At 41.9% G+C, this 25,771-nt stretch overlaps 2 protein-coding genes across 2 annotated transcripts; both read left to right on the forward strand.

Moving 5' to 3' along the window:
- Window positions 1-1,881: 1,881 nt before the first annotated feature.
- On the forward strand, window positions 1,882-10,366 carry LOC309335221 (vomeronasal type-2 receptor 26-like; the record flags this gene model as incomplete). The annotated part of the gene is made up of 4 exons (XM_081850095.1): window positions 1,882-2,172; window positions 7,926-8,153; window positions 8,765-8,891; window positions 9,468-10,366. The coding sequence occupies 4 exons, from the start codon at window positions 1,882-1,884 to the stop codon at window positions 10,364-10,366; spliced, it is 1,545 nt and encodes a 514-aa protein (XP_081706221.1).
- A 3,511-nt stretch (window positions 10,367-13,877) lies between these two features.
- LOC309335222 (vomeronasal type-2 receptor 26-like) lies at window positions 13,878-19,426 on the forward strand (the record flags this gene model as incomplete). Its single annotated transcript, XM_081850096.1, has 5 exons — window positions 13,878-14,242; window positions 15,546-16,355; window positions 16,988-17,215; window positions 17,821-17,947; window positions 18,528-19,426. Exons 1-5 carry the CDS (start codon window positions 14,081-14,083, stop codon window positions 19,424-19,426), a joined length of 2,226 nt encoding a protein of 741 aa, XP_081706222.1. The 5' UTR covers window positions 13,878-14,080.
- Between the last annotated feature and the right edge of the window lie 6,345 nt (window positions 19,427-25,771).

A 25,771-nucleotide genomic window follows, 5' to 3' on the forward strand; every position in this document is an offset into this window, starting at 1 on the left:
AGGTACAAGAAAGGAGATTCTGACTAAGCATCGGGGGAAACTTTGGCAGTAAGAGGTGTTCGACAATGGAACCATTTCCCTCAGGAGACTGTGGACTTTCTTGGAGGGTTTTAAGCAGAGCTTGGGTGGCCATCTGTCGTGGATACTGTAGTTGAGATGTCTACATGGCAGGGAGTTTGACTAGATGACCCTGGAGGTTTCCAACAACTCTACAATTCTATGATTCTATATGGCCAAGATGAAATTGTATGTAGGTGCTCTGAAAACCAGAAGGTGTCTCCTTCAGGTCAGCATCTCCAAGGGCATTCAGTGACCTTAGACTGTAGCTGGAAAAGTTGGGAGCAGTGCTGGTAAGGTCAAGGCAACCTCCCCTTCCTCTATCTGACCCATGCCACAATGTAGAAGCACATTGCTGTAGCAAATTCTTCAACTATCTAAAGGGCTGTTACCTAAAAGATGGAGGAAGCTTTGTGGAGGGTACGTCCTGAAACAATGGATTCAAGATACAGGAAAGATGATTCAGACTAAACACTGGGAAGAACTTTCTGATGGTAAGAACTGTTCAACAGTGGAATGAATTCCCTCAGGATGTTGTGGACTCTCCGTTCTTGGAGGTATTTAAGCAGAGGTTGGATGGCTTCCAGTCATGGATGCTTGAGATTCCTGAATTGCTGGGTTTAGACTAGCTGACGCTTGAGGTGCCTTCCAGCTCTACGATTCTATGGCTCTATTATGCTTTTCTTCAGCTCTACACCTGGAGCCATGAAGGCAGCAAGGTGTGAGGGAAATGTAATTATTAAAAACAGTGGTGATTTCTTTGTCATCATCTTGCCAAAGCTCAAGAGGAATACAATCATATTTGAGTTCAACAGTAAACAACAACATGATGCAACTTCATCAGACTCAGCCAGAAGAGACCGGTACATAAATGCTTCTCCACTGTGCCACTGAGGGTGGGGTGGGGCTATGCTGCCTACGTGGGGCTGGATTGAATCCTCTTTGGCTCTCAAGCCATGTACGCCAGGCATGTTCTCTGTGATTAAGTCACTGCAGCCTGGGTCTTCCAAGCAGATTTTAGCTGCTGGTAATCTGCTGGCTGTGCTGCTGGTAGCACTCAAGAAGGAACTTGGAGTAAATGGCAGGTGCATCATAACTCACCTTCTGCTGTTGCTATTGCTAGTACCTAAAGCAACACCAGAGATGCTGAGCTCAAAATGTCCATTGACTTTGATAAGGGATCCCAATGCACCCTTGAATTGGTACAGGCGAGGAGACTACCATATTAGTGGGGTCATATCCTCAGCATCTCCTGTATTGAAACTAAACATCTTCAATGAGTCTCCCTTTACCAGAATTTATGGGTAAGTCCTTATATGCCTACTGCTGTAAAAGCTTTATGCAAATTGAATAAGACCTCATGGAGACCAAAGTCCTTGTCTACCAGGCATGAGTGTAGCCAGGATTTTTGTTTGAGGCTCAGATAGTTAATTATTTTTATTGATGGGGGGGCAGCTACCCTTCCTGTCTCCCCTTGGCTAGGGCATGCTACCAGACATGTCTCCTCATTTCTGGTACTTTTGTTTGGTAAATCATGTCTTCTATTTTCTTCTCTTTGGAGGAAAATGTTCAGATTCATTCCGAATGTTAGATACTCATCTACTGCAAACTGTGTGCTTTCACCCACACTATTATGACATTTGCATTAGAATAAATACCCCATTCTTCTAATATTTGGACAGGAAGGGGTCTATGGATCTCAGGTGCGCAGACCCATTTCATGATTTCTGCCCCCCCCCCCCCGGTACCTGGTAAGGACGACACAATATTGTCTCTGTGTGGAAAGAAACAGGATGTCAATTTGACACACAGTTCTTCCCCAGGATGGGACTCCTGGCATACTGGTATATCCTTTCCTTCTTGTTTGCCGTTCGGGAGGTCAACCGGAACCACAGGCTTTTCCCCAACCTCACCCTGGGCTATGACATCTATGACAACTTTTACAATGCCAGAATGACTTGTGGTGCCATGGTGGACCTGCTCTGCCCTGGGCAGGCAAACATCCCAAACTATTATTGTGGACTATGGAATAAAGCATTGGCCATTATTGAAGGGGCTGACTCTGACACATCCAAAGATATTTCCACCATGTCAAGCATCTACAAAACCCCACAGGTATGAAAGTCAGGAAAGAAGGAAAAAATCCCAGAAAGTTATTGCAATTTCTTTGGAAAGATGTGAAAATGTCGTTCATGATTCTAAGGCAGAAGGAGAATTTGGCCTCAAACACCTCTTAGCAAAGATGACTAAGGGGATTCTGGGTTTCTTCACACTTCTTCCCATCCCATGGCTAGAAACATGGGTCTGAGTGGCTTTCCATTTCCCATGTGCTTTGTAGGCATGGACCCAGGCCATTTCTCCCTCACCCTACTCCTTTCCCACAGAAAACCCACTCTAAATTGGAAAAGCAACGGGATAAGGGAAGTGTCAATAAGCCCTTAGCTAAATCTACAAGATCCTACGGATGCAAATGCTGTGTTTTATGGAGAAGGATATTTGAGGAAATTGTCAAAATTAAGGCAGAAGAATGGAATAGGTAATGAAAGCTAGTGCTGTGTGAGATACAAATGAACAAATATGCAAAAGGAAACATTAAAGGAACAAGAGGCAAAATACAAAAAGTGCATGACAAGGCAATGGAATGTCATCCTTTGAAACTAACTCTGTGAGCTCTGGCTAAGCAAACTCTAGACAAACCTGTAAAAGTAAGAGCAATTTACAGTAAAGGAAAAGCTTGAGACTTACATTCTTAATGTAATTATTTACATATTCATATACTACCTTGACTCATGAAAGATGATTACTTTCATGAAAAATAACTGGATCACTTAGAATTAATGGCATAGAAGGGTCTCTCTATGCGTCCCCTCTATGGCCCCCTTTAATCAAAGAATAGAAGACATGGCAACTCTTAGAATCACAGAATGACAGAATATTAGAGTTGGAAGTAACTCAAGGGTCATCTAGTCCAACCCCCTGCAACATGTTCCCTCTTATATGTGACAGCCCTTAAGATATTTGAGTACAGCTATCATATCTCCTCTCAGTCTCCTCTTTTCCAGGCTAGACACACCCAGCTCCTTCAGCCATTCTTCATAAAGCTTGACTCCTAGACCCTTGATCATCCTAGTTGACCTCTTCTGCCCACGTTCCACCTTGTCAACATGCTTCTTCAATTGTGGTGCCCAGATCTGAACAAAGTATTCCAGGTGTGGTCTGACCAAGGCAGAATAGAATGATACTATTATTTCCCTTGACCTGGACACTATACAACATATGAACAGATAGCTTATAGATGTTGACTGTTGGACATATGTTATGATGTTTGGAAAGCATTCATTAAAAATAGTATGCTATCAACAATTGTATATATATTAGAATCATCATTTATATACCACTGTATATAAATGTATGTATAAAATGACAGTTTTCCCTTTTTTATGAACCTTTTAATCATTTCTGAAGGTGAGATTCTGAAGAGTACAGGGTGGGTAACAATTCTTAAACGTCTTCACAAATTTTGGCGCCCAGGAGTGGAAGCTTTAAGTGTTTCTGTAGAGCCACACACCCCTTGAAATGATCTATTCTTGTAATTTGCTTTCAGTCTTAATCAGACCTCTAGCCACATAAGATTCTGGATTTCAGGGGGTTGGACTAGATGACCCTTGTGGCCCCTTCCAAGTTGACGATTCTGTGATTCACTAGTATTGTATCTAGGAAGGTAAAGGTAAAGGTAAAGGACCCCTGGATTGTTAAGTCCAGTCAAAGGTGACTATGGGGTGCAGCACTCATCTCACTTTCAGGCCGAGGGAGCCGGTGTTTGGCCACAGACAGCTTTCTGGGTCATGTGGCCAGCAGGACTAAACCACTTTTGGCACAACGGAACACTATTTTCATGCACCTTCCCACTGCAGCAGTACCTATTTTTCTACTTGCACTGCTATGCTTTTGAACTGTTAGGTTGGCAGAAGCTGGGACAGAGCAACGGAGCGCACTCCATCATGGGGATTCAAACCGTTGACCTTCAGATCAGAAATTCCAAGAGGGTTAGTGGTTTAGACCATGATGAAATACAGGGAATGTAGTATAAAAATGCAGAACCAACTAGAGGAGAAACAACTGGGAGGAGAACCCAAATGAATTCTAATATTCAATAATAATAATAATAATAATAATAATAATAATAATAATAATAATATCTCAAAATAGAAATAAGTCAGAAATAACTAACATAGCCTAACATAGAAATAAGTCAGTACAGTGGTACCTCAGGAACCCTAACATAGAAATAATTCAGTACAGTGGTACCTCAGGTTACATACGCTTCAGGTTACAGACTCCGCTAACCCAGAAATAGTGCTTCAGGATGAGAACAGAAATCGTGCTCCGGCGGCACAGCGGCAGCAGGAGCCCCCATTAGCTAAAGTGGTGCTTCAGGTTAAGACCAGTTTCAGGTTAAGAATGGACCTCTGGAACAAATCAAGTACTTAACCCGAGGTACCACTGTAAATAGTTATGATTTTGCGTTGTGCCATCATAAACACAAAATGAAATGTGTTGTTGCTGTCAAACTATATTTATTCTCCAAAGATTGTACATTTATTTGGGATAAATCTGCACACATTTCTCACTTAAGAAACTGAGCGGATGATATAAGGAGGAGGATTACAGTGTATGCCACAAGGCAAGTTTCTTCTACTACAAATACCTCAGCAATCTATTTAGATATCTGTAGGGTTTATAGCAACTAATTTTAGAGCTTAATTTTATATAGAAGAACTAATGGCTATTGTAGGTCTAATGTGAGCTAAAAATATTGATTGTAATTGTGTGTGAGCTTTTTCCTTTTTAAGAAAATCTGTTCTTTTTTCTTAAATGTGACATTTTAATGAATAAATAAGGATGAGATCATATACAATTAAATAAAACTGCTACAAGATACATATTCTAAAAGTGGTTTAAAAAATGCAATTAGGGCATAACATAAAGCAAACACAACCCATTCCAAAGACTCTGTCACCATTTTTGGAAAGCAAACAACTAAATATGGGGTGTTGTTAAGCTCCCTGGAGTAAAGCTCCTTGGCCCCCATGAAACTGTGTCTTTTCTCTGTTTCCCATGTCAGAGAAAAGTTATCATTCAGGCAAGTACAAAGTACTAGATTTTGTTGGGAGTGACAACACTAATCTCTTCTCTTCTTTACTAGGTCAGTTATGGTTTTGTTTCTGATGCTCTTAATGACAAAACTCAGTTCCCTTTTATCTACCGAATGGTCCCCAAAGAAGAACATCAGTATCTGGGGATAGTCCAACTGCTCCTGCACTTCAACTGGACTTGGATTGGCCTCGTTGCTCCAGACACCAACAATGGAGAGAGGTTCATGAGGACCTTGAAGCCCCTGCTAACCAGGAACACAATTTGTGCTGCCTTCTCAGTTAGCATTCCAGTACAGCATACAAGTGTATTTGTGCCTTCCAAAACATTTTTCAGGTGGAACAAAATCAATGTATTAATCTACTATGGAGAGATGCGCTACTTCTTTAGTGCAATACGTGCTTGGCAAAAATTTGTTGAAAATTATATAAGACCCACTGTGGGGAAAGTCTGGATCACAACAGCTTTGTGGGATCTCACCTTGAATTTGTCTTATGATCTGCTTTCTCCCCTGCACATCCGTGGGTTTTTCTCTTTCTTAACTCGTATTAAAAGAAGGCCAAACTATGATAATTATGAAACATTTTACTATCCTATGTGGAAGTTTGGGGAGAATTCATTTAAATGTTCATATTCAAAGCACATGTTGTCTGTAAAAGGAAGGAAAAGGTGCAGGGAAGATGACACTCTGGAGTCCCTGCCTGACGAAGTGATTGAGAAAACCCTGTCTCTGGATAGTTACAGTATTTACAATCTTGTCCTTGCTCTGGCAGGGGCCTTAAGGGCTGCACTTTCCTCCAAATCCAATCAGATGGTGTTGAAGGGTAAAAAGAGGCTGAAATATCAAAGGATACAGTCTTGGCAGGTATTACTGTTTTCCTCACAGGCTGAACAGGCATCGGTGCTGTGAATTCCATTCAGACTTGACTTTACTTTGCCTCCATTTACTGTACTGTTACCCACATTTTATTTTTTTTTAAATAAATTTTTATTAAGATTTTTAAACACAAATGCAAATATAATAAACAATGTAACATATATCATAACATAATTTCTTAATTTCTTTGGACTCCCTCACATCTTCCGCTCCCACTTGCATCATTGTCAATTCTTGCCCGCAATTTATCATCTTGTTTACATTCTTATGTCCCATTCCTTTAGAATATAATCTAATAGCTCTCCCAAAGGTTTATGATTTTTCCTTAATCTCACATCATGCTAATTGCATCTAATTTAATGGTGGTCAATTATTTATGATCTAGCCTCCATCTTAACATTCAGCCAAATTACAATGCTTTTTAAAATAAATCTTAAATTTCTTCCAATCTTCTTCAACCTTCTCTTCTCCCAGGTCTCGGATTCTGCCGGTCATCTCGGCTAGTTCCATATAGTCTATCAGTTGCATCTGCCACTCTTCCAGTGTGGGTAGATCTTGAGTTTTCCAGTACTTAGCGATGAGTATCCTTGCTGCCGTTGTTGCATACATAAAAAATGTTCGATCCTTCTTTAACACCTTCTGGTCGACAATACCCAAAAGGAATGCCTCTGGTTTCTTAGTGAAGGTATACTTAAATACCCTTTTCAGCTCATTATATATCATTTCCCAGAAGGCCTTCACTCTAGGGCAAGTCCACCAGAGGTGAAAGAATGTTCCATCATTTTCTTTACATTTCCAACATTTGTTATCAGACAAATGGTATATTTTGGCAAGTTTAACTGGGGTCATGTACCATCTATATATCATTTTCATTACATTTTCCTTCAGAGCATTACATGCAGTGAAGTTCAGCCCGTTGGTCCACAACCTTTCCCAGTCCTCAAACATGATATTATGCCCTATGTCCTGTGCCCACTTTATCATAGCCGATTTAACCATTTCATCTTGTGTATTCCATTTTAACAGCAAGTTATACATTCTTGAAAGTACCTTAGTCTTAGGTTCTAACAGTTCTGTTTCCAATTTCGATTTCTCCACCTGGAACCCTAACTTTTTGTCATTTTTAAAAACTTCATTAATCTGAGCGTAGTGTAACCAGTCTCGCACTTTATCCTTCATTTTCTCCAAACTCTGCAATTTCCAATTGTCTCCATCTTTTTCTAATATTTCCCAATATTTTGGCCATTTGGCCTCCATATTGGGTCTTTTTCGGGCCTTAGCTTCCAGCGGTGAAAGCCACCTTGGAGTTTTATTTTCCAATAAGCCTTTATATTTTGTCCAGACATTAAACACTGCTTTTCTGACAATATGGTTCTTAAAGGCCTTATTGAGCTTAACCTTGTCATACCATAAATATGCATGCCAACCAAAAGCATTGTTAAAACCTTCCAGATCCAATACATCAGTGTCTTCGAGAAGTAGCCAATCTTTTAGCCAGCAGACAGCTGCGGCCTCATAGTACAACTTTAAGTCTGGCAGTGTTACCCACATTTTAATTTGCTGCTGAGAAGACAATCTGCCTCCCCTTTACCACCTGCTTCCTTAGCAAAGCTTCATACTATTACTAGCCAAGGAAACTCATCCTTGCAGAATTCTTCCAACGGTGCAGAATAAAGCTTATGTATCTCATGGCTTTAGTCTGTCCCAAAAGGCTGAAGCAGAAACAATGGACTAAAGATCCCATTGTCAGTCTGTACAAAGATCTTCAGCAATTAAGCTATGTTATCTAGATAATTTTTTTCTTTTCTAAATGTGCATGCTTTCTTTCCTGTTCTAGCTTCACCCTTTCCTGGGAAGCTCCCAGTTTTACAATACTTCCATGGAAGGAGTCTATTTGGATGAGAATGGGCAGTTGACAGTCGAATCTGACGTTGTGAACTGGGTGCCATTTTCCAACAAATCCTTTGGTGCCGTGAAATTTGGGAGCATAAGCAGACAGGGATCCTCAGGCCCAAAATTCACCATTGACCAAGAGGCTCTTGTGTGGTCCAGACTGTTCAATCAGGTTTGGAAAACCCATTCATTGCATTGTATTCCCTTTTAGAGATATGTTGAGCTCTGATATTCTGTTGGGAGAAACAATATAATTTATGCCTATCCATGTAACGAGCTAAAACTATACGGGGGAGGAGATGAATGGAGGAAAGTCAAAATAAGAAACATGAAAATGGAAAAGCAGGTTAGAATATGACTGGGGCATGGCTTTTGCAGTAGTCAGGAAGCATGCCAGACTTCAGAATTGAGCACAACATGTCTGCTCCAAATACCTTTCTGTTTCTGGTTGTTTGTTTCTATGGATTTTGATATTTGTAAACAGTTTCCATGATTGCAGATTTGTAGTGTGTTTACTAGACCTTTGTAATAATGGCAGACAGCTCTGACTCCTAAATCTAAGGGCAATACAGTCTCCTTGTAATTCTTTCTTCTTGATTATCTCTTTCTGCCCCAACTGTGACCCAAGGTCTATGACCCTTTGTTTTGTCCCATGAATCAAATAAAGCATCCACAACAAATCCATGTCTATTCCGCATAGACTGAGACTGAGACTGAGACTGCAGTGACCCAGAAGTTACTTGCTAACAGTCTTTCATTGATGCTTTCTGTCTTTTTGGTCAGACCCTTCCTCATGCCAGGTGTACCAAAAGGTGTCGCCCTGGATATGCCAAGAAGGTTCAGGAAGGGGAACCCATTTGCTGCCATGGTTGTGCTCCATGTGCAGAAGGGATGATCTCCACTCAGGAAGGTAGGAGACTACAGAGGAATGTGTAGCAAAGACAAAATATGTCCTTGGTTGATGAATACTGGAGTATAATCTTATGGTTGAATTTAATAAAGTTTCAACAGTGATTTACATAGTCTTAAAAAGCTTTCCAGGTACCACTGAGACAGCCTTGAGTATGTAAGAATTAGGCAGTGTTGCTGCATCTGGTAGGCTCCCTTGAACCAGTCGGTTTGGCAAAGTAGCTGAGGTGTTTGGTTTGTAAGGGGAAGACAAGAGTTCCAGTCCATGCTCCTCCAAGGAACATTTTTTTGTAAATTACACCCATCTGACAACACCTGGTGTTGGGGTGAGATCAGATGTAGCTGCAATTAACAACTTGGAGCTTCTAGAACACTCCAAGCTCCTCCTTGGGAGATGAATGAGGGGGTATCTGCACTAGGGACCTACATGGAAAGGACCAACACTCTGTGTAGATTAGCAGAAACATCAAGCCCTATCACTGTTTCTGTTTGAAGGGGGTTGGCTGGATTCAAAATTGACCTGCTTTTTTTGCTAGTCTGCAGGAAAATGTTCATGCAGATGCTCTTCTTTTTCCAGATGCAGACCACTGCACCAAATGTCCAGAAGATCAATACTCCAACAAGAACAGAGATCAATGCATCCCCAAAATTATCACCTTCCTGTCCTATGATGAATATCTGGGGACCCTCTTGGCTTCCACTGCCCTGTTTTTGGCCTTCATCACAGGCCTTGTTTTAGGAATATTCATTAAATATCTTGACACTCCCATAGTCAAAGCCAACAACAGGGACCTTTCCTACATCCTCCTTGTCTCCCTCCTCCTTTCCTTTTTGTCCTCCTTTCTGTTTATAGGCCGGCCAAGGAAAGTGACCTGCCTTCTCAGGCAGACGGCCTTTGGCATCATCTTCTCAGTTGCTGTCTCTTCTTTGTTAGCAAAAACTATAACCGTTGTGCTGGCCTTCCTGGCCACTAAGCCAGGAAACAGGGTGAGGAGATGGCTGGGAAAGAGTCTGGCTAATTCCATTGTTATGTCCTGTTCCAGTATCCAAATTCTCATCTGTGTCATCTGGCTGGGTACCTCTCCTCCATTCTCAGACTCTGACATGCACTCCCAGGCTGGGGAGATCATCCTGCGATGCAACGAAGGATCTGTTGCCATGTTTTACACAGTCCTTGGCTACATGGGCTTCCTGGCTGCCATCTGCTTTACGGTGGCTTTCCTGGCCAGGAAATTGCCTGGGTCCTTCAATGAAGCCAAGCTGATCACCTTCAGCATGTTGGTCTTCTGCAGTGTTTGGGTGTCCTTTGTGCCCACCTACCTGAGCACCAAGGGGAAATACATGGTAGCCGTGCAGATCTTCTCTATGTTGGCCTCCAGTGCTGGGCTTCTGGGCTGCATCTTCCTTCCCAAGTGCTACATTATTGTACTCAGGCCTAGTCTGAATACAAAGGAACACCTGACTACAAAGGCTTAATATGGCACCTGATTCCTAAAATATGTTTTTGGTCTTTGCGATTGATAGCCAGCATGGTAGCAATAAAGGCAGGACACATGAGTTGGGAATGTACCTCCTTAAAAGCTATTGTTTTGGAAATCAGAACACAAAATTATCATTTGAATCATATTCCATCCATTCAGTTTTATCCTGCTAAACCTTATTTGTGAATTCTTTTCTGAGGTATCTCTATATTTTGCCTAATAAGAAATCCTTATCACAATTCAATAATAATCAATGCTGTTCATTAAGAAAACAAAAATTTCTTAGATATTATTACAAACAAATTGCTTATGCATTGTGTTTCAAAATGAAAAGAAACATATTCCATTGGTATCTCTTTATTTCCTGCTGTGCATATCAGGAGAGTCACCTTGAATTTTGGTGCCATGGGTGTTTTTCATGTGGTGCAAGGTGCAAAACATTTTTAAAGCAGTTGACACAGAATAGGTGTGAGTCATGCCCAAGATATGCTGGATAATTTCAAAATATGCAAAGAGATATTAGGAAGCTATTAAAATAGGTTTGTACTTTTCAAATCAGTTTGTCTAGTACTTTTTTTGCTTTGCCGGCTGTCTGTGGTTACCCCTGTTAGAACATTGTTACACAACATTATCCTTGCTGTTCGAGCATAACTAAGCATTATATCCTCTCTAGATTGGATCTAGACACATCAAAAAGGGGTTTCAGGAAAACATGTTGTAAACATCAAAATGGGAAATCACGTTGGCAAAAGCTGGAACTCCACAGCACCATCTAGTGTCACCATGTTGTAACACATTTAAAATGTCTGACAACAGGGACATCCAGCCCTTGCAGCCCAACAGTGCCCACAGCACCTTCCTCTTGCACTGGCCCTTTCTGAACCAAGCATGCTGAGAAGGGAGCCAACCAGATTTGTGTTTGGGTTCCTCGTGAGGTTTTCTGGTGAGTCAACAAGTGAAATGGGATTGAGGATTGGAGTGATCATTCTGTGATATTATGGCAGTGGAGAGAACTGTATTGTAACTTTTGAATAATATAAAGGTAAAGGGACCCCTGACCATTAGGTCCAGTCGTGGCCGACTCTGGGGTTGTGGCGCTCATCTCGCTTTATTGGCTGAGGGAGCCGGCATACAGCTTCCGGGCCATGTGGCCAGCAGGACTAAGCCGCTTCTGGCGAACCAGAGCAGTGCACAGAAACGCCGTTTACCTTCCCGCTGGAGTGGTACCTATTTATCTACTTGCACTTTGATGGGATTTCAAACTGCAAGGTTAGCAGGAGCTGGGACCGAGCAACAAGAGCTCACCCCGTTGCAGGGATTCGAACCCCCGACCTTCTTTTGGCAAGTCCTAGACACTGTTGTTTAACCCACAGCACCACCAACGTCCCTTTGAATAATATATATGAGATAATAATAATAAAACAACAACAACACAACAACAGAAGGGAGCAATTATATATATATATAATGATATGCAATTTTACAATGAACTGATGAAATATGAGGCCATTTCTTTGGACCATTAACACACAGAGGATCAAAGTGTGGGAAATGTTGGGTCTCTGCTTGTTGTTGTTTAGTCGTTTAGTCATGTCCGACTCTTCGTGACCCCGTGGACCAGAGCACGCCAGGCACTCCTGTCTTCCACTGCCTCCCGCAGTTTGGTCAAACTCTTTATGGTTGTTTCAAGAACACTGTCGTACCATGGGTCTCTGCACCCAAGTCCAAAAACATCAGGAGCATTGGAGATCCCTGGTCCACAATGATTGCGTGTGGCTCTCCAGACTTCCAGGCAGGAGCCCTTTTCCAACCGTACCTGGAAATTATGAGGATGAAACACGGAGTGTTCTGCATGCAAATCATGCACTTTAAGAGTCTAAGCCCAGAGCTATGGTCCCTCCCCAAATGTTCATTCAGTACTTCATTTCTTTTCATTTCTCCTTTCAAATACCGTGAATGCAGAGATTGTTATCCCGCTTTTTATTCTATATACCTCCAAACTTCTCATTTTACTTGTCTTCTCTCATTTCATCTTCCCTCCTCCCATCACAGCTTCTATCATATTACTCCAAAAACTTCCATACATCCTCCCCACTCCTTTTACATTCACTTTCTCCTCCTATAACAGTTCTCCTCTCTTATCTCTTTCCTCTCTATTGCCAGGATGATGATTTAAGATATTAACCTTACATCACTCAACCTAATTTCACACAACACATTCTCTTGCCCTAGGCCTTCAGAAGAGTGGAACATCCCTTCCTTCTCTATCCCTCCCCCTTGAACTTCCTTATCTCCTAGAAACCTGTATTCAGCATACTTTAAACTGGCAGTACTGCCACTGGTCTAGGCGAAGGGACTATGCATGGTCACAGATGGGGGAGTCAGGAGGTACTGGTTGGGCTGTGGAACTGATGTCCACTGATGGTCCTTGGCTGACACTTTCAGAGATGCTGGGATAGGTCGTGTCAAGCTCCACTGCTCGATTTCTGACCCATGTCACAATGTAAAACTACAATGACAAGTTCACAGAAACATGTTTTTCTCCCGCTCTGTACCTGGAGCCACCAGGAGACTCCAGGAGGTTGCAGAGGCAATCCTCCCCTTCACAATTATTTAAAATAATGGTGATTTACTTCTTTTCTTACCAAAGCTCAAGAGACTCCCCACCACCACCCCAGAAATAAGGTCATATTAGAGTCCAATCGCAAGGAACAGCAACGCAATGTAAGTTCTACAAACTTTGCCTGAAAGAACGTGGACATAAATATCTCTCTCCTGGGCCCCCAAGGGTGGGAAACCTATGCTGCCTTTGTGAGGCTCAAATGAACCCTTGCTATCTCTCAAGCCACGTATACTCTCTTTGATTACATCATGGCAGCTGGGCTTTTGGTTGCTAGTACTTTGATAGATCTGTTGCTGATAGCAGCCTATAGGAAGGGAGGGGCAGCAAGCAGACCCAGAATGTGTCGACTTCTTCCGCTTCTGCTGTGGTTGCAGTTGTTGCTACCTGAAGTAAAATCTGGGGTGCCAAAAGCAAAATGCCCATTGACTTTTATAAGGGATCCAAATGAACCCTTGAATTGGTTCAGGCCAGGAGACTACCACATCAGCGGGGTTGTATCTGCAGTACCTGTTGTGTTCAAGCCAAGCGTCTTCAATGAGCCTCCCTTTACCAGAGTTTATGGGTAAGTCCTTTTGTGCCTACTGTTGTAAAAGCTTTATGCAAACTGAATGTGACTTCATGGAGACCAAATGTTGTTGTCTGCTATCCTCATTTCTGGTACTTTTGCTTGGTAAATCATGTCTTCCATTTTCATCCTTTTGGAGGGAAATGGTCAGATTCGTTCTGAATGGCAGAAAGTCATCTACTGCAAACTGTGTGCTTTCACCCACACTAGTGAGACCTTTGCTTTAGAATAGCCCATTCTGCTAACATTTGAACAGGAAGCGGTTTATGGATCTCAGGTGTACAGATGATGCAGAAGCATCTCATGATTTTTGCCCCCCGTCACAGGTAAGGATGACAGAATCTGGTCTTTGTGTGGAAAGAATGTCAAGATGACACACACTTTTTTCCAGGAGAGGAGTCCGGGCCTACTGGCATATCCTGTCCTTCTTGTTTGCCGTTCAGGAGGTTAATCAGAACCACAGGCTTTCCGCCAACCTCACCCTGGGCTATGACATCTATGACAACTATTATGATGCCAGAATGACTTCTGGTGCCATGGTGGACCTGCTCTGCCCTGGGCAGGCAAACATCCCAAACTATCATTGTGGACCATGGAATAACGTATTGGCTGTTACTGAAGGGGCTGACACTGACACATCCAAAGATATTTCCACCATGTCAAGCATCTACAAAACCCCACAGGTATGAATGTCAGGAGGGAAGGAAAAATCCCAGAACGTTATTGCAATTTCTTTGGAAAGATGTGAAAATGTTGTTCATTATTCTAAGGCAGAAGGAGAATTTGCCCTCAACCACCTCTTAGCAAAGATGACTCAGGAGACTCTGGACCTATGTACACTTAGAAAGCAAAGGTCTGAATGGCTTTCCATTTGCCCTGTGGTTTTTAGGCATGGATCTGAGAATTTCCCCCTTACCCTACTCCTTTCCCACAGAAAATCTGTCCTTTCCCTCTAAACCAGAAAAAAACACCAATTTGTGATTTTGCCCAATGAAAGCAATGGGACATGGGGAAGTGTGGATAAGCCCTTAGTTGAGTCTTCAAGATCCCACAGGTATAAATGGTGTGAATCATGGAGAAGGGTTTTGGAGGAAATTGTCAAAATTCATGCAGGAGAATGGAATATTTCAGTTATGTTGGATTCCTAGCCATCAAAACTGAAATAGCAATAAATAAATAATAAAAGCTAGTGCCATGTGTGATATACATGGACAATTATGCAAAAGGAAACATTCAATAAACATGAGGCAAAATACTTGGTTTCTAATTTGCTACATATCGTGTCTATACAAGTTAAACAGAGTCAGTTCTGGGGTCATGAGTACTGTCTGCCTTAGAATAAAGGATAATTCTGTAAACACATTTTCCCACAACTTTTCATTTTGGAACACTCCAAACACATGTGTTGATATGTCCCTGGAGTGGAACATCCTTTCCAACACATGGGCTAACTGTTGAGTTTTGCAATACTTCAAGGAATGCCTAGAAAGATCTGAAATATAATGTCTAGTAAAAATAAATTTGACCAATTTCCAAACACGAAACTGAGTCGTGTGGAGAATCGATACTTTAGCTATTATAGGTCTAACGTGAGCTAATGTGATTGTGTGTGAGCTTTTTCCTTTTTAACAAAATCTGTCCTTTTTTCTTAAATGTGACACTTTAATGAATAAATAAGGATGAAATCATATACAATTAAATATTACTGCTACAAAATACATGTTCTAAAAGGGGTAAAAAAATGCAGTCAGGGCATAACATAAAGCAAAAAACCATTCCAAGGACTCTGTCACCATTTTTTGAAAGCAAACAACGAAATAAGGGATATTGTGATGCTCCCTGGGGTAAAGCTCCTTAGCTCCCATGAAACTGTGCCGTTTCTCTGTTTCCTGTGTCAGATAAAAGTTATAATCTAGACAAGTACAAAGTACTGGATTTGGGATTTTATTGGGAGTGACAACACTAATCTCTTCTCTGCTTTACTAGGTCAGTTATGGTTTTGTTTCTGACACTCTTAATGATAAAACTCAGTTCCCTTTTATCTACCGAATGGTCCCCAAAGAAGAACATCAGTATCTGGGGATAGTCCAACTTCTCCTGCACTTCAACTGGACTTGGATTGGCCTCGTTGCTCCAGACACCAACAATGGAGAGAGGTTCATGAGGACCTTGAAGCCCCTGCTAACCAGGAACACAATTTGTGCTGCCTTCTCACTTAGCACCTCATTACAGAAGAGACTAACAGTGCCTCTCGAAACATTTTTCAGGTGGAACGAAGTCAATGTATTAGTCTACTATGGGGAGAATCGTTACTTCTTTAGTATAATACGTTTTTTGCAAAATATTGTTGAAATACTTTTAAGTCCCATTGTGGGAAAAGTCTGGATCACAACAGCTTTGTGGGATCTCACCTTGAATTTGTCTTATGATCTGCTTTCTCCCCTGCACATCCATGGGTTTTTCTCTTTCTTAACTCGTATTAAAAGAAGGCCAAACTATGATAATTATGAAAAATTTTACGATGCTATGTGGAAGTTTGGGGATAAATCATTTATGTGTTCATATTCAAAGCACATGTTATCTGTAAAAGGAAGGAAAAGGTGCAGGGAAGATGACACTCTGGAGTCCCTGCCTGACAAAGTGATTGAGAAAATCCTGTCTCTGGATAGTTACAGTATTTACAATCTTGTCCTTGCTCTGGCACAGGCCATAAGGGCTGCCCTTTCCTCCAAATCCAACCAGATGGTGGCGAAGGGTAAAAAGAGGCTAAAATATCAAAGGATACAGTCTTGGCAGGTATTCCTGTTTTCCTCACAGGCTGAACAGGCATGGGTGCTGTGTATTCCATTCAGACTTGATTTTACTTTGCCTCCATTTACAGTGGTATCTCTGGTTAATAACTTCATTCGTTCTGGAGGTCCGTTCTTAACCTGAAACTGCTCTTAACTTGACGTACCACTTTTGCTAATGGGGCCTCCAGCTGCTGTCGTGCTACCACCGCATGATTTCTGTTCTCATCCTGAAGAAAAGTTCTTAACCCGAGGTACTATTTCTGGGTTAGCAGAGTCTGTAACCCGAAGCGTCTGTAACCCGAGGTACCACTGTACTGTACTGTTACCCACATTTTAATTTGCTGCTGAGAAGACAATCTGCCTCCCCTTTACCACCTCATTCCTTAGCAAGGCTTCATGCTATTACTAGCCAAGGAAACTAACCCTTGCAGAATTCTTCCAAGGGTGCAGAGTAAAGCTTATGTATCTTACGGCTTTAGTCTGTCCCAAATGGCTGAAGCAGAAACAATGGGCTAAAGATCCATTGCCCAAACACACACACAGTGTCAGTCTGTACAAAGATCTTCAGCAATTAGGCTATGTTATCTAGATAATTTTCTTCTTTTCTAAATGTGCATGCTTTCTGTCCTGTTCTAGCTTCACCCTTTCCTGGGAAGCTCCCAGTTTTACAATACTTCCATGGAAGGAGTCTATTTGGATGAGAATGGGCAGTTGACAGTTGAATCTGACATTGTGAACTGGGTGCCATTTCCCAGCAAGTCCTTGGGTGCCGTGAAATTTGGGAGCATAAGCAGTCAGGGATCCTCAGGCCCAAAATTCAACATTGACAAAAAGGCTCTTGAGTGGTCCAGACTGTTCAACCAGGTTTGGAAAACCCGTTCATTGAGTTGTATTCCCTTTTAGTGATATGTTGAGCTCTGCTATTCTGTTGGGAGAAACAATAATATACCTTATACCTATCCAAGTAATGGGCTAAAACTATACAGCAGAGAAGATGAATGGAGGAAAGGCAAAATAAGAAACATGAAAATGGAAAAGCAGGTTAGAATATGACTGGGGCATGGCTTTTGCAGTAGTCAGGAAGCATGCCAGACTTCAGAATTGAGCGCAACACGGCTGCTCCAAATACCTTTCTGTTTCTGGTTGTTTGTTTCTATGGATTTTGATATTTGTAAACAGTTTCCATGATTGCAGATTTGTAGTGTGTTTACTAGACCTTTGTAATAATGGCAGACAGCTCTGACTCCTAAATCCAAGGGCAATACAGTCTCCTTGTAATTCTTTCTTCCTGATTATCTCTTTCTGCCCCAACTGTGACCCAAGGTCTATGACCCTCTGTTTTGTCCCATGGATCAAAAAAAGCATCCACAACAAAGCCGTGCCTATTCCACATAGACTGAGACTGTACACTGACCCAGAAGTTACTTGCTAACAGTCCTTCATTGACGCTGTTCTCTCTTTTTGGTCAGACCCTTCCTCATTCCAGGTGTACCAAAAGCTGTCACCCTGGATATGCCAAGAAGGTTCAGGAAGGGGAACCAATTTGCTGCCATGGTTGTGCTCCATGTGCAGAAGGAATGATCTCCACTCAGGAAGGTAGGAGACTTCAGACGAATGTGCAGCAAAAAGAACAATAATTCATGTCCTTTCTTGATGAATATTCAAGTATAATCTTATGGTTGAATTTAATAAAGGTTCAATGGTGATTTACATAGTCTTAATAAAGCTTTCCAGGTACCACTGAGACAGCCTTGAGTATGTAAGAATTAGGCAGTGTTGCTGCATCTGATAGGCTTCCTTGAACCAGTCGGTGAGGCAAAGTAGCTAGGATGTTTGGTTTGTACTGGGAAGACAAGAGTTCCAGTCCATGCTCCTCCAAGGAACATTTTTTTGTAAATTACGCCCATCTGACAACACCTGGTGTTGGGGTGAGATTAGATGTAGCTGCAATTAAGAACTTGGAGCTTCTAGGTCACTCCAAGCTCTTCCTTGGGAGGTGAATGAGGTGTTATCTGCAATAGGGAACTGCATGGAAAGGACCAACTTTGTGTTGATTAGCGGAAATAGCAAGTCCCATCACTGTTTCCATTTGTGGGAGTTGGCTGGACTCAAAACTGACTTGCTTTTTTTGCTAGTCTGCAGGAAAATGTTCATGCAGACACTCTTCTTATTCCAGATGCAGACCACTGCACCAAATGTCCAGAAGATCAATACTCCAACAAGGACAGAGATCAATGCATCCCCAAGATTATCACCTTCCTGTCCTATGATGAATATCTGGGGACCCTATTGGCTTCCACTGCCCTGTTTTTGGCCTTAATCACAGGCCTTGTTTTAGGAATATTCATTAAATATCTAGACACTCCCATAGTCAAAGCCAACAACAGGGACCTTTCCTACATCCTCCTTGTCTCCCTCCTCCTTTCCTTTTTGTCCTCCTTTCTGTTTATAGGCCGGCCAAGGAAAGTGACCTGCCTTCTCAGGCAGACGGCCTTTGGCATCATCTTCTCAGTTGCTGTCTCTTCTTTGTTGGCAAAAACTATTACCGTTGTGCTGGCCTTCCTGGCCACTAAGCCAGGAAACAGGGTGAGGAGATGGCTGGGAAAGAGTCTGGCTAATTCCATTGTCATTTCCTGTTCCAGTATCCAAATTCTCATCTGTGTCATCTGGCTGGGTACCTCTCCTCCATTCTCAGACTCTGACATGCACTCCCAGCCTAAAGAGATCATCCTGCAGTGCAATGAAGGATCTGTTGCCATGTTCTACACAGTCCTTGGCTACATGGGCTTCCTGGCTGCCATTTGCTTCACAGTGGCTTTCCTGGCCAGGAAATTGCCTGGGGCCTTCAATGAGGCCAAGCTCATCACCTTCAGCATGCTGGTCTTCTGCAGTGTTTGGGTGTCCTTTGTGCCCACCTACCTGAGCACCAAGGGGAAATACATGGTAGCCGTGCAGATCTTCTCTATGCTGGCCTCCAGTGCTGGGCTTCTGGGCTGCATCTTCCTTCCCAAGTGCTACATTATTGTACTCAGGCCTAGTCTGAATACAAAGGAGCACCTGACTACAAAGACTTAATATGGCACCCGATTCCTAAAATATGTTTTTGGTTTTTGCAATTGATAGCGAGCATAAAGGCAGGACACATGAGTTGGGAATGTAGCTCCTTAAAAGCTATTGTTTTGGGAATCAGAACACAAAATTATCATTTGAATCATATTCCATCCTTACCACTGTTCATTTTTCTCCTGCTAAACTTTACTGATGAATTCTTTTCTGAAGACTGTTTTATATTTTTCCTAATAAGAAATCCTTATCGCAATTCAATAATAATGAATCTGTTGATTAAGAAGATAAAAAATTCTTAGATAATATTACAAATAAATTACTTATGCATTTTTTTTCAACATGAAAGAAACACATTCCATTGGTATCTCTTTATTTCCTGTTGTGCATATCAAGAGAGTCACATTGATTATTGGTGCCAGGGGTGTTCTTCATGTGGTGCAAGGTGCAAAACATTTTTAAAGTAGTTGACACACAATAGGCACGAGTCATGCCCAAAATATACTGGATAATTTCAAAATATGCAAGTTGATATTAGCAAGTTATTAAAATAGATTTGACCTTTCAAATCAATTTGTCTAGTCCTTATTTTGCTTTGCCAGATTATTTGGAAATAATCCAAAGATATTTCAACCATGTCAAGCATCTACAAAACCCCAGAGGTATGAATGTCAGGAGGGAAGGAAAAATCCTGAATATTCTTGCAGTTTCTTTGGAGAGATGTGAAAATGTCATTGTTGCTTCTAAGACAGAAAGAGCATTTGCCCTCAACCTTCTCTTAACAAAGTTGATTCAGGAGATTCTGGGCTTGTCCATGAGTGGGAGCTGTTTCTCACTTGATCCACCCTTTTTAGGTACAGATCTGAACCATTCCCCCCATGCCCTACTCCTTTCCCACAGAAAACCTGTTCTCTCCTTCTATATCGGAACTCATGGAAGTCCCAGGCAGATGAATGCAGGAAGAGTCAGGACAGAGAAAAGGAAATACTTTTCCACACAGTGCATAGTTAACCTGTGGAATTAATTCCTGCAGGATTCAGTTATTGAGAACAAGGTTATCAATGGCTTATAGCTTGAGGGCTATGTTCTTGCCTTCCCTGTCGCAGGCAGGATGCCTCTGTGATACTCAATGATAGAGCCTGTTGTTGCGCTTGGGTCTTGCTTGTAGCTTCTCCTTGGGGTCTCTGGCTGGATTTTGTGAGAGCAGGTAGCTTAAGTAGATGAGTCTTTGATCTGTTCCACTGGGGCTCCTTCAATGTCTTTATGGAGGCCTTTGAAAAAAAGCTTATAGAAATTGGTTGTTTCGGTTCTTTCAAGGGTTTTCAACAGACATAAGGGGGTATTTCCATGCAGTGGGAAGTATCCGTGAGCAAGAAAAGCAAGTTGTGTTGGGTGTTCCTTAATACCCATAGCTGAAGTAAAACACTCAGACTCTTTAGGAATGTTCATTGACCAAAGATGAGAGGAAGAAGGAGGATGGATAGCAGCAATGTTCAATATATGTGGCTGGAGATAGTCCTAATCCCTAGGAAGGAGAGGAAGTGATTGTGTCTCTTTCTCACCCTTGGATATAAGGCAGAGCACATAATCATGCAATAGCATGTGAATGGGTCACCACCTGACCAGTGGAATATGGCCATCACCACAACTTCCTCCTCCTGATAGGGATGCTCCTGTCAGTATTTTCATCCCTCCCATTGCAAGGATCACCAGATCATGTTTGTTTTGCTTTCTGTCTGTGAGAAAGGAGGGGGAGGAACTACTCTTCTGTCCCTAGTACTGTGTTGGGTTTTCTTTGATCTGTCTAGAGACAAGATGGCAGCATGAGAGAGCTGTACCTCTTGTACATGTTTGTCATGTTCTTTTGTTTGTTTAATCAGTAGAAATAAATTAGGTATGCAACAAAACCTCCACCGCTTTGCTTCCGTAACTCTGCTGCTTTTGAGGTGCTCACAATAGCAAATGTGAGTCCACTGCACCAGGACCTATTCCTCGGGAATGCTGTGCTGCTGTTCCTGCGTTCCTGTAATCGGAAGGTCGGAAAAGGTGCTCCCGACACCCAGCTCATACAGGCGCTGAAGACGTGGGCTGTACATGGGTGTAGGAAAGCTTCCTCCCTGAGTTGGGTTAGTTGTGAGGCTACAGACACCTGTATTTCCACATAATTTTCCTTGACCATTTGGCTACATGACATAAGTGCATACAGTCAGGATGGGGGGGGGGGCGCAAGATTTGACCAAAGAAAGCAAGCTTGTTTTACATGCTCCATCATACCCAAAGCTGAAGTTAAACATTCTGAATCTTGGAGAGTGTTTCTTGACCTAAGATCAGAGGCAAAAGGAGGATGCTGAGCAGCAACGTTCAAGTTTAGACGGCTAGAGATACTCCTGGTCCCTCAGAAGGAGAGGAAGGGATTTCACATCTTTCGGACACCAGGATGTATAGCATAGAACATAACCATGCACTGGTATGTGATTCAGTCACCGCCTGACCAGAGCAATATGGCCATCACCACACCTTCCTCCTCCTACTGTGGATGGTGGGGTGGGGTGGGCAAGTTGGGAGGCTTTAGACACCCAACTTGTCACTTCTTTCTAAGAAGGAGGATGTTGCAGGGACCTATGCTTGGCTGGAGAACCACATTGCAAATCTCAGATAAGGTTGAATTTTGAAAGATGGTGCATTTTGGTTCATGCATTACTTCTGAAAGACCATGTGATGATGATGATGATGATGACTAAGCTAAGTCTAGGTATTATTGCTACTGTATAAATCCAATGGACAAGTCAGCTGGTTGGGTTGTATCATAAACCTGAACTTCTACTAGCACATGTGAGTATCCTATGGCTTATCTCTGTGTTAGAGACTTTGAACAGAGGGGGCTCCTAAACAAGCAACAATCTATATATCCCAGGACTCTTTGGAGGGAGTTATGAATATTAAAGTGGTATACATTTATGGGACGCAGGTGGCGCTGTGGGTTAAAGCCTCAGCGCCTAGGACTTGCCGATCGAAAGGTCGGCGGTTCGAATCCCTGCGGCGGGGTGCGCTCCCGCTGCTCGGTCCCAGTGCCTGCCAACCTAGCAGTTCGAAAGCACCTCCGGGTGCAAGTAAATAAATAGGGACCGCTTACCAGCGGGAAGGTAAACGGCGTTTCCGTGTGTGGCTCTGGCTCACCAGAGCAGCGATGTCACACTGGCCACGTGACCCGGAAGTGTCTCCGGACAGCGCTGGCCCCTGGCCTCTTAAGTGAGATGGGTGCACAACCCCAGAGTCTGTCAAGACTGGCCCATACGGGCAGGGGTATCTTTACCTTTACCTTTATACATTTATGGAGTGGAGATGACCCCAGAAGATTGCTCCTTCCCTGGAAGAATTTCCATCATACAGAATTGGGCAGAGGAAGACAATTATTATATATGTTATTCATAGGGTCAAGTATATCAAGATTCATTAAACATTTAAGAAGAGTGTGTGCAACTGCAGCTGTTTGTGGACTTTGAAGCAAATTCTTGAAAATGCAGGACCTTCTGAAGGGACCCTCATTTCTTGCAAATGAGGTTTTAGCTGCTGAGGTTCTATTGCTCTTTGAACCACATTAAGCACTGAAAGACACACCAGTCCATGTCAGTGAAATGGAGATCTTCATTAACAAGTCCATCAAATTATAAGAGAGATATGGCTGTGTAGGGCTTCTCTGAAAGGCTATTCCAGCACCTTTATGCATTCACTTTCATCATTTATCAATACTTGCTTTTACAATTTTATCTTTTATTTATACTTATTTGATTCCATGCATTGTTATGGAATGCACAAGGTCTGAGCCCAAATTGAGATGGAACGTACAATGCGACGGTGCATCTGCGCGTGCGTGGGTCACGTTTTGCCACTTCTGCGCATGTGTGTGACATCATTTTGAGCGTCTGCGCATGCGCGAGCGGCAAAACCTGGAAGTAATACGCTCCGTTACTTCCGGGATGCCATGGAGCTCAACCTGAAAGCACTCAACCTGAAGAACATTCAACTCAAGGTATGACTGTATTAGGATGCTAAGTGAGAAGGCAGCACAAATTGTGTTTCTGGTTAGCAGAGGCCTAAAGGTCCTCATGAACCTCTCTCCATTGTTGATATCTGGAGCAACGAGGCCAATCCACGTCCAACTGAAATGCAGGAGCAGTTGGACTATCCCCAGATACTGATGTTTTTCTTTGGGGACCATTCGGTAGACAAAAGGGAACTGAGTTTTATCCTTAAAAGCATCAGAAACAAAACCATAACCGACCTACTAAAGAACAGAAGAGATTAGTGCCATTTCCCCCAACAAAATCCCAAATGCAAAACTTTGTACTTTCTTGAATGACAACTTTTCTGTTATATGGGAGAGAATAAATGGCCGTTTGATGAAGCTAGGCATCCTCACTCTACTGAGCTTAGCTGAATCTCAGTTAGCTGTTTGGTCGCAGTAACCTGTTTGTCGTGGGTTGTTTTTGTTTTGGGCTATGTAGTGTTGGCAATTTTGATTTTTCTGTTATACTGTGTTCTCATTGAAGTAGTTGTACTACTAGGTACATTACTTATATTATTATTTCCCCAGCCCCCAGCCCCATGGGACTATTTATTTATTTATTTATTTATAAAAGTTTTACTCCAGTTACAAAAGTACACTCATCGTTTTTCTTCATATCATACATTCCTTTCTATAGATCAGTTATATTTGATGAAGGTTTTAATGCTGTATATTGTATAAGGTTGGGGGAGAAGAGAGGTAGGGAGAGAGAGAAGGGAGGAGAGAAGTGGGGTAGTAAACTTTCATTCTTCTACATAGTGCATGTCTGAGGTTTGGTATCAGCATCACATGGGTACTACACAACACAGACCTTAACACCACCATATACTTACAACTGAGCTTTGCAAGGACATCTGCAATATTCAAGCAACTGGGCCTCACGTGTAGACACATCTGTGGCTGAGAGACCCTACTGTCCACTTCAGGCTAAATTATCCAGTTATTTTTCACGAAACGAATGATCTTTTGAATATTTATATAGCAAATAAGGATACATTAGGCATGTAAACCTCAAGTCTTGCCTTTACTGTAAATTTCACATACTCTTTTCTCTTGTTTCTTTATCCTGAGCTCCCAGAGTTTGTTTCAAAGCTTATGTCACTTCACTGCTCTATCATGTACCCTTTTAATTTCACCACTATAGTCTTTCATATTTACATTATATCTCATGTGGCACTAGCTTTTATCACTTCATTATTTGTAATTTCTGTTTGCATTCTCCTACATGAATGTTGACAAGTTCCTCAAAGACCCTTCTCCATGATCCACGCCATTTATACCTGTGGGATCTTGTAGAATTAGCTAAAGCTCATCCACACTTCTCCTTGTCTCACTGCTTTCCACTGGGGAACACCACAAATTGCTGTTTTTCCGATATAGAAGGAGAGAGAGAACAGGTTTTCTGTGGGAAAGGAGTAGGGCATGGGGGAAATGGTTCAGATCTGTGCCTTAAAAAGGTGGATCAAGTGAGAAACAGCTCCGACTCATGGACAAGCCCAGAATCTCCTGAATCAACTTTGTTAAGAGAAGGTTGAGGGCAAATGCTCGTTCTGTCTTAGAGGCAGGAATGACATTTTCACATCTCTCCAAAAGAAACTGCAAGAATATTCAGGATTTTTCCTTCCCTCCCGACATTCATACCTCTGGGGTTTTGTAGATGCTTGACATGGTTGAAATATCTTTGGTTTATTTCCAAATAATCTGGCAAAGCAAAATAAGGACTAGACAAATTGATTTGAAAGGTCAAATCTATTTTAATAACTTGCTAATATCTCCTTGCATATTTTGAAATTATCCAGTATATTTTGGGCATGACTCATGCCTATTGTATGTCAACTACTTTAAAAATATTTTGCACCTTGCATCACATGAAGAACACCCCTGGCACCAATAATCAATGTGACTCTCTTGATATGCACAACAGGAAATAAAGAGATACCAATGGAATGTGTTTGTTTCATGTTGAAAAAAAATGCAGAAGTAATTTATTTGTAATATTATCTAAGAATTTTTTATTTTCTTAATTAACAGATTCATTGTTATTGAATTGCGATAAGGATTTCTTATTAGGAAAAATATAAAACAGTCTTCAGAAAAGAATTCATCAATAAGGTTTAGCAGGAGAAAAATGAACAGTGGTAAGGCTGGAATATGATTCAAATGATAATTTTGTGTTCTGATTCCAAAAACAATAGCTTTTAAGGAGCTACATTCCCAACTCATGTGTCCTGCCTTTATGCTGGCTATCAATTGCAAAAACCAAAAACATATTTTAGGAATCAGGTGCCATA

The sequence above is a fragment of the Podarcis erhardii genome, assembly GCF_964252035.2.
Source record: "Podarcis erhardii genome assembly, chromosome: 2".
In the NCBI taxonomy this organism is placed as follows: domain Eukaryota; kingdom Metazoa; phylum Chordata; class Lepidosauria; order Squamata; family Lacertidae; genus Podarcis; species Podarcis erhardii.